The sequence below is a fragment of the Hordeum vulgare genome, chromosome 1H (genome assembly GCF_904849725.1).
Source record: "Hordeum vulgare subsp. vulgare chromosome 1H, MorexV3_pseudomolecules_assembly, whole genome shotgun sequence".
Lineage (NCBI taxonomy): Eukaryota > Viridiplantae > Streptophyta > Magnoliopsida > Poales > Poaceae > Hordeum > Hordeum vulgare.
The window spans coordinates 308,909,208-308,918,719 of record NC_058518.1 but is presented as its reverse complement, the minus strand read 5'-3'; the positions used below and the strand labels follow the sequence as shown (position 1 = coordinate 308,918,719).

General features: G+C 50.3%; 1 protein-coding gene across 1 annotated transcript; it reads right to left on the bottom strand.

Annotated features, from left to right (window-relative positions):
- Positions 1-7,511: 7,511 nt before the first annotated feature.
- On the bottom strand, positions 7,512-9,152 carry LOC123432863 (bifunctional epoxide hydrolase 2-like). Its single transcript, XM_045115420.1, has 4 exons — positions 8,951-9,152; positions 8,605-8,822; positions 8,120-8,517; positions 7,512-8,019 (listed from the first exon to the last, which is right to left on the bottom strand). Exons 1-4 carry the CDS (start codon positions 9,021-9,023, stop codon positions 7,773-7,775), a joined length of 936 nt encoding a protein of 311 aa, XP_044971355.1. The 5' UTR covers positions 9,024-9,152; the 3' UTR covers positions 7,512-7,772.
- Between the last annotated feature and the right edge of the window lie 360 nt (positions 9,153-9,512).

Below are 9,512 nucleotides of genomic sequence, written 5' to 3'. Positions count from 1 at the left end.
GATTCCTATCTCACAAGGCTGCTATCCTGGGCTCCTAGGTTCCGAGGTTGACGACATCGTGCTCCTCTCCGAACGCAATCTAGCCAAGACAATAGCCAGGGACAAGCCAATGAGTACTTTGAATATACTCGCAAACATCAAGAAAACAAATAAGTTAAAGCACGTGAGATGCATGCATAATCCACTTAATAACTCTACCATGCGATTAGAATCTAATTCATGGATATTTATGCAGATAAGCAATTTCCACCAATGTTGTATAAACAAGAAAGGAAGGTAATAACAGATAAGTAATAACATGTGTGCCGTAGTCGGGTGTCGGGGTGACACCGCCTAAAGGGCTCACATGCAAGTAATAACAGTTGCCTCAGTCCTGCGCCTAAGCGACACCACAAAAAGGGCTTATAAGAAATAATAATAAGCATGCCTCAGTCGGGCGTCTTAGCGACACCACAGAAAGGGCTTATAAGAAATAGTAATAAGCATGCCTCAGTTGGGCGTCTGAGCGACACCATAGAAAGGCCTTATAAGAAATAATAATAAGCATGCCTCAGTCGGGCGTCTGAGTGACACCACAGAAAGGGTTTATAAGAAATAATAATAAGCATGCCTCAGTCGAGCGTCTGAGCGACACCAAAGAAAGGGCTTATAAGAAATAATAACAAATATTGAATATCCAGGAGGTAGAACCGTCCGAGGGATATCCAATAATCATAATCATAGGGGGTAGTCCACACTAATAATAATAATAGTATGATCATCCACCACATTTCCTGATTAGTCTCACAATTTCTTTAACTTCCTTCAAAGACCGACACTCAGACGGACACTTGACTAGTCAACCAATCATCTTTGACCGTGGACACGACTACTCAAATAGTTTTGACTCTGCAGAGGGTGTCCTCTTTAACCACAACCCACGGGTTTCAATAGTCACTCGGACTAATCCCGCGTACGGTATTTTAGAAGTAAATTCTCAGAACCAGTACACACCCATTTTTACCCCCACGAAGCCCGGTTCCACCCGGACTACGCTGCCAGGGAAAAACCATAAGATGGGGAGGCTCCGACCTCGACTAGCATGGGATCAAATTTATTCCACGCGCTACAAGGGAAGAGCTCTTCCCTCTCGGTTCCAGACCGGAAACACCCATGCCCCCTGATCGGATGACTGGATTTAGTCCAGGGCCATGGATACCTTCATCCCGACCTCTCTACTTGGTGTGTACCTGGTAATAGGTTTACGACCTACTAGACCATATTCCCTTTTGGAAAGACCTATGGCAGCACAAAGCATAAGGTGACGACACACAGACAAGACTCGATCTACGGTCGACTTAGGAGGTTTAATATTTTCCTACAAGGGTTAGTACCACATAATCTTGCTGACAGAATTATCTCAGGATTACTACCATCACACCCCGACATGCTTTCACGGACCACTCTCGTCCCACGAGGTGTCAGCCCATGGTGTCATTTCCACCAGACACACCTTACTCCGAGGTTGTCCATGCCAACATAGCATACGAGGTATGGGGTAGTAACCACTCACCACTTGCCTTCCACAAACTTAGCAACAAAATATCCATCACATGCTCTTATGCAAGGTATGATTTCATGCGAGATTTTGATCAACATAACCTAAAATCACGCAATAGATGCACCACCAAAAACATCCTACAACTTTATGCAAATCAGAGTTCAAGATGCTTGCCCTTGGAGTTTGAGGAGGGTGATGGGTACCCCAAAATCTTGAAGTAAGTCCCCTCTCTCCAAAATCCTATTTCTGAAGATATTTGATTAACACACACATTCAAAATAGCACATAAAGTTGTTTTAAATAATTTCCAAATAAATCTTAAAATAAACTAGAGGAGATTTAAGAGAGGTAGGAAAACGAATGAGTTGATTTGGAGTTTTCTACAAAAAGTTAGATCCATTTGAAAATCCTAGTCAAATCTGTTTTTAAAATCTATTATAAAAAACGGCTCGGCAGGGAATGCGTAAGTGCGAGGGAGAGGCGTACTTGGCGGAAGGCGTCTCCACTTACGCTGGCAGCGGCTCGGTCCTGTCGCTGACATGCGGGGCCCATGGGCAGGTTTGACCTGGGTCAAGCCTGCCTTCTTCCTCCTCTGGCCGAAGGGAGGGAAGGCCTCCGGCGGTGCCAGCCGGCAACTGGGGCCATCTTTCGGGAACCCGAGGGTACCATCGCACTCAGGGGTTCTCGACGGCTTGGGGAAGTGCGGCACGACCTCCGGGGGGCTCTAGTGCTCCGGCGACAACGAGGTTGGCAGATGGTGGTGCGGCTAGCAAGGGGGCTTCTCCCTGGGTCCATACGGAGCCATGCGGAGAGGGGAAAACGCAGGGGATGCCCGTGTCGTTCAATTCGAGGAAAGAACAACGTCGGAGGGGGCTCATGGGTCGCGAATTTAGGTCGGGGATGGGGCGGTCGAGGCTTGCCGGAGCTGGGGAGACGGCGACTTCCGGCCAAATTGAGAGAAGGGGTGGTCTCCTATGGCTTCTACGGGTTGGTGCTGAACTAAAATGGGCTCAAGTTGGGCTATATATAGCCAGGGTGTCGGTTCCCGCGGTGGCCGATGATAAGATCATCGATGACAGAATCTGCGGCAGCACAGGAGCAGCAGGGGCAAGCTAGCGGCACTGCAGGGGCAACAGCGTGTTGGAGCAGCAAGGGGCAATGCAGGGGAGTGGTTGAGGGACAGCTCGCGTGCTGAGGAGGCTCAAGCGGCACTGGCCACGGCAGCGGCAGTGCTGACGCCGGCTAGCGGCCACGGCTGTCGCACTGCTGCGACACTGCGCAGCACAGGCCGGGGCGACCAACGGTCGGGGACGCACGCAACATAGAGTGGCCCTGCAAGCTAGCCAAGGGGCACTGACAGATGGCCGCGGCGGCTCAGACACGGGCGCGTGCAAAACGTGCGCTCTGGGCGCGAGCGCGCCTGACACATGCTCGACAGAATGCCCGTGCTCTCCAACTACCTCCAATGTTTCTCAAACTTCCCAGATATAGGTTAGGGGTTAGGGCATACCTTCTAGACATACTGGCTAGGGCAGTGGGGCAATTCCACAATGCAGATCAAAGTCCATGTCTATCTGGTCGTGCATCCTAGGTGCTTGATGAAATGCCAGAGGCTCCTAAGGAGATTTATGCTAACCAAAATCTCCAGATCCCACTCTCTTTAGATGTTAGTCAAAGTGGTAGGGTTAGTTTATGAAAAGGAAAGTATTGTTAGTACAACTTTTGAATAAAATCTTTTCTAGACAGAATCTTGTGTACACTAAAACATGGACTAAAAATATCCCAATGGCCATCATATTATGAACTTAAGGGGTTGGCAGGATGAAATACTACCAGTAAACAAATTCCAAGACAAATGGAGCAAAGTAACACATAGTTGTAGTACAAAGTACCAAACTCGACTAGAACGAAAAAGAGTTGCTTTGCTAAATTTTTCCAAAAAAGTTGGGTTTTCGCATAAAAATGAATCCCATGCATTACTTGACATATCCAAAACTTTATAGAATTTTTGGAAGATTATATCTAGGGGTTGTATTACAAACTTCCCTTTGGGCCAGAAAAAAAGAAGTTAATAAGCTCAATTTTTTCAAAACACTTGACTAAGTTTTTACAAAAATATGATCGAGGGACATCACATGTCATCTTCAAGTTTTTATAGAATTTTTAGAAAAAGTTATCAAAAGGTTGTAGTGCAAAACATGCCCTTAAAGGAAATAAAAGTCATTTTTGAATAAAAGAAACCTTGTCAAAATATTAAAATAAGATCTCCCATGAATTTGTCAAAAGAAAAGAAATGTCTTGATGCAAGCACTCAGGTTCCAACATAAAATTTCAAAAACATATACATAGGAAATAATTTTATAATATGGAGAAGTAGTGGTTCAAAATCATTTGAAAACTCAGAAATTCAGATTTAAACCAACATGGTCAAATTTAAAAGAGTATCCCCATTTAATTAATGGAGAGTTTAAAATGGTGTGAGCAAGGGCTCAAGTACTAAAGGATCTTTAAAATAACACTAGAAAGGAAAATTTTTTGGAAAGAGGCTTTGAAAAGAGTCATGAAACAATTTATTTCTCAATTTCTTTATTCTGAGCAATATTTTATTTTATAAAAATATTATTAAATTTTTGGGGTGTGACAGATGGCCAAGACGAGAGTGCCACTGTGATGAGGACACTTTAACACCACTGAAGACTTAGGAGACGGCTGGGGAGACAAATCGCGACACATCAAGTGCATATAGTCCCTGGCAGAGTGGACCTCTAAGAAGTACGCCCCTCATAGCCCGGTCCTTGATAAAAAGAACAAACGAGTGAAACTCACAAAACACGTTATTATCATAAGTAAGTTTAGCAACAGAGAGCAAATTACGTGCAACAGTGGGGACTCTAAGAACGTTCTTAAGATGCAACTTCCTAGATGTATGTGTAAGAAGAGATGTCTGACCAATATGAGAGATGTGCATACCTGCCCCATTGGCTGTCTGAACCTTGTCGTGTCCGTGGTAGCCCTCACGCATAGCAAGCTTGTCCAGTTCACTTGTCACGTGATCAGTAGCACCGGTGTCCATGTACCAGGTGGGATCAACAGTACATGACGGAGTGTGTACCTGTTGCTGCGTCATGTTGGCTTGACGCTCATTCCCTTGCCGTTGTTGCAAGACCAAGAAAATCAGTCTTAAAGCGGCGATGACAGTGAGATGCGATGTGGCCAGCAAGACAGCACAGCTAGCAGGGTGCAGCAGCTCCGCAAGCAACGCAGCAGGCATGTGGGCGCCCGTTCTCGACAACAATGGTGAGGCGCGGCTAAGTGGGTGCAGCAGGAGGCGCGACGCCCTTGCCGCCTATAGGAGGCATCGATGATGGAGCAGCAGGACGGACGCCCCCCTTCCCGCCACGGTAGGCAGCATTGGCCGAGCCCCCCCATCCGGATGACGACCGACGAGGCGCTACTCCGTCGAGAGGAGGCGCTGAAAGAGCTCCTACGGCTTGATGGGAACCTTGCGTTCCTTGATCACCTCCACAAGAGAATCATACTCGGCGTCGAGACCTTTGAGGATATACGCAGTAAACTCCGTGTCACGAAGGGGCTCACCGATAGAGGCGAGCGTATCAGCGAGGCGCTTGATCTTGTTGAAGAAACGATGACGGAGTGGTGGTCCTTGTGGGTCTTGTTGAGCTGAGTACAAAGAGCCATACGCTGAAACTAGACTCCAGCGCATCCCATACCTCATGAGATGTAGTAGCAAAGAGCACCATGCCGGCAACGCCCTTGATGAGAGAGGACTGAATCGCCGAGAGGATCGCTTGATCTTGAGCAATCCACGGGCGGTACATGTGATGAGCCGACGAGGGACATGGCAGAGTACCATCGTCAAAACCCTCCACGTAGTGACTATGGAGGATGGGAAGAAGCTACGCGCGCCAGAACAAATAATTGTCCATCTTCAGTTTCACCTGGAGAAGGTTGCTTAAGTAGAACAACGGAGTTGTGATGGCGTCGAGGGCGAAGTCGTAGGGCGGCGCAACAGCAACACCGGCAGGGCCTACGTCCGCCACGGGCGAAGCCTGGGGCGCAACCGGGGGGGGGGTGGAGTAGGCAGGGGCACACCATAAAGGGCATGACCCGGAAACGCCGCATAGCCGGAGCCGTACGGAGCGCCGTAGGCAGCACCATGAGGGGCGCCATAGTGGACGCCGTGACCGACGCCGTAGGGGGCACCGTAGGACACGCCGTAGGGGGCACCATGAAATGCACCATAGGCGGCAAGGTCGTAGCAAACGGCGGCTGCGGTGCGTAGGGTGCCATCCCGCCGTAGTTGGGCCGCAACGCCGAGGATCCGGGAGGGACCGAAGAGGTCGCCTCGGAGAACAAGGCCCCCATCAATCTGGTCATCAAGGGGGTAGGTGCAGATCCTCCTTGGAGGAGGTTGGACAGGAACGACGGCACCGGCGGCACGTGGACCGTCGGAGTGACAAGGGGAGCGCCTGATCCGATGGGATCGACGAGCGAGGCAGGTGGAGCCGGGGTGACGGAGGTCGAGGGCTCGGTGGCGACGGCGGGCGATGAAGTGCGCCCGTGCCTCACCCATGGTAAGCTGGCTTGCAAGTTTGCATGTATCTGGCTGGTTCAACGAGGGTGTCGGCCGCCCCCCTGTGGGAGAGCTCCTTCTTCTAGTCGCGCGGAGAGGTTGTCCCACGGGGCTTTGGCGCTCGATGACATGCCAATTTTGGTGCACGAATAAGGAGATCGGGAGTGCGACAATGTGGTTGTTGTCGGACACCAAAACGCGCGGCATGCCACTTCAATGCCAGCTCTAGTGAAAGGTCGCATATGCCGACATGAATGAGGCACCCATTATCTAGAGTGGCATTGACCGCTTCGGGCGAAAAAGGACGCATGCAAGGGAGAGAGTTTTGGGTTGTCGGACGCATGCGTGATAGCGGTTCGGACGCCCATAAAAAAAGAACGTTCAGATCAGTCGACGACATATGTAAGACTATGCTGAATGACAAAACACTTTCGAACCATGTTGTCTAGACGGATGCGTGGGTTTGGGATCCGCGTTGAAAATGCTATTTGTATAACGCAAACAGCTGAACACATGTTTTTTGTATTTTTATCTGATCGTTTGTACTGTCAACTGACTAAAAAATGATAGTATTTGTATTTCCTAATGACTGAAAACGAGCTAAAAAACTGGTGTTTGTTTCCGTTGCTGTGCTTAATGGACCAAGTGTGAGATGTTTCTACTTTGGATGGCTCCTGTTCGTTGGGTGGCGTTTGAGTGGCTGATGCATAGCCGCAAGTTGCAGCGTGACTTGCTATATGGACAAGTCACCTGATCTCTGTCCGAAACACCAAGGCTGTCCAATCACCCGATATCAGTTGACGTGACAACTGACAAGGGTCGTGTAAGATCCCACAAAACTTACCATGCCTGTAAGATTCTGCAGAACTGCCATGTGAAATTCTCCAACCAAAATGGCTAACAAATCCATTGAGGTAAGCTAGATACCATGTAAGATCTCGCAGAACCTGCTATGCGGAGGTAAACAATGTGAGGTGACGTTGAAACCACCGAAGAGGTGATTAAGAACATGCGCCGGAAAGTCATATTTAGCAGATTCTGTTATGGCAACAAAGTCCAACCCACAATCACACACACAATCATCAATGTGTTGGTGTTTAAACAAGTCATGAAGACCTCCAACTACTTGGTTCACCAAATGAGAGAGAAGTTGACCGTCATACATGGATTCAACTACCCCCTCCTCGATCCCAAGGTTCTCGGGAGGGCTCCAGCATTTGGGACAAACCTTCAAACGACCAAATGCCACATGCTTGAGACCCATCACCGACATCCCGACCTCCTCATACTGGTATGTGCCCGCTGTGCGATGTTCCGGACACCGGGACCTACATCCTGTTTTCCTGCATCGCTGCACGGCGCAAGCCTTTTTCATGGTTGATATCTCCATAATATTACATTTTGAGTTAATGAAAAGAGTACAGTTTTATAGAAATATAATGTTTCTTATTCTTAACCGATGAGCTACCAGATTCAAAAACTGAAAAACCACACGGACATGATTACATTACAGTTGCACTATCCATTCTCAGCGACAAAGAAAAATTCAGAGCGGCATGGTTCAAGCAGAGCAATGGTGCCGGAAGCTTTATTCATTGGGAACCCCGAGCTCACTCTCGTCCGTCCATGGACTATCGATCAGGGATGGTCCTTGAGGAAGCCGAGGAGGAGGTCATTGACCTGGTCCGGGAACTGCTCCTGCACGAAATGGCTTCCTTCAGGGATGTAGGTGATCTTGAGGTCCGGCGCGAAGGTGTTCATGACGCCGCTCCTCATGGCGGTCTCGAAGCCAGGGAACTTGAAGCAGTAGTCCTTCTCTCCCATCACCATGAATACCGGCACCTGGAACTTGGGGTCCACGTGCTTCGTCATCCTGTGCAGAGCCCTGCGATCATGGCAGCAGTCAATAAGCTCGTCAATCAGTGGCCATCAGGCCATGGCCCATGGCTGAGGGCGCAGAGAACCTTCGGCTTCGGTTAACCTACCTGTATGGTATCTCGAGAGGGTAGCGGAAGCCGGACTTCTCGTAGAGCGCGGCGTAGGCGTCGAGGTCCTCCTCGGTGAACCACGGCGGCAGGGGCGTGGAGAGGTCGGCGAGGTCCATGATCTCCTGCCCTTCCTCGGCGACCGGGACGTCGCTGCGGGAGAAGAGGATGTAGATGGTGCGCACCACGCGCCGGACGTCGTGCCGGCCGAAGTCGGCCTCCGGCCTGTCGGGCTCGCGCCACCGCAGGATGTAGAAGCCCTCCGGCATGGTGTCGAAGTTGAAGGGCCCCGGGCTGAAGGGGATGCCCAGGCACATGACGCCGCGGGTGCGGTCCGGGTGCCGCAGCGCGAAGTCGTACGCCGGCATCGCGCCGTAGTCCTTGCCCACCAGGAACACCTGGAGGAGCGCAAGGCGGTCATCTCACTGGAGCGAGCATGGGGTTTCTCAGCTGTTCACCGGAGAGGATGGGGCGCGCTTACGTACCTTCTGGATGGAGAGGGCGTCGATGATGGCGAGCACGTCGGCGACGAGGTCCTCCCAGGTGGCCTCCACGTCCTCCGGCGGCTGGTCGGAGAGCCCGTAGCCGCGGCTGTCGGGCGCGATGGCGCGGTACCCGGCGGCGGCCACGGCCAGCATCTGGTGGCGCCACGTGTACCATATCTCCGGGAAGCCGTGCAAGAACACCACCGTCCCAAGCTCATCTGCAAGCAGCACAAATAACAGAACCACAGATCACACACAACATGACAAAGAACCATCGCTCCATCAAGCTCGAGCTCCACTACTCACGATGCCCATGGCGAAAAGAACAGGGGAAACTAGCCCTCACCTTTGCCTACTTGAGCAAGATGGAGGTTGAGCCCACGGACGAGGAGGTGGCTGTGCTCTATCTGGTGCGCCATTGCTGCTTACTTCCGGTGCTCCTAGTGCGTGGCGCTTCACTTTATATAGCATTTCCGGGAGGAGACATTGATTTCTAAAATGGAAGGATGAGAATATTTTTGGTAGTGGGAATGATTCGAGATGGCTCCCCACTCTCTTTGACCCTGCCGTTTTGGCTTCATGCGCTCTTGGTGTTTCCTGCAGGCCGAGCTATAGACAAACGCCGCGCACCTTGGAATCCAAGAAATAGCTCAGCGCAGATACTCTGAAATCCTGCGAAGAAAAAATTCCGTGGATGAGAATCAGCACTGCACCAGGGCCTTGCAAGGCCATTTCGGGCTTGGAATCTGTTCACAGCATCTGCTCAGATCTGTTTTATTTGACCTCTGAACTCACCCGGAATAGTAGTCAGTTGTAACTTCGTGGCTCCTGCAACCCAGTGCAAGGTCTAAACCACGCGACTTTTTCACTGTTTTGATCCTTCCAATAAAAATTAGCATAAAATAAAC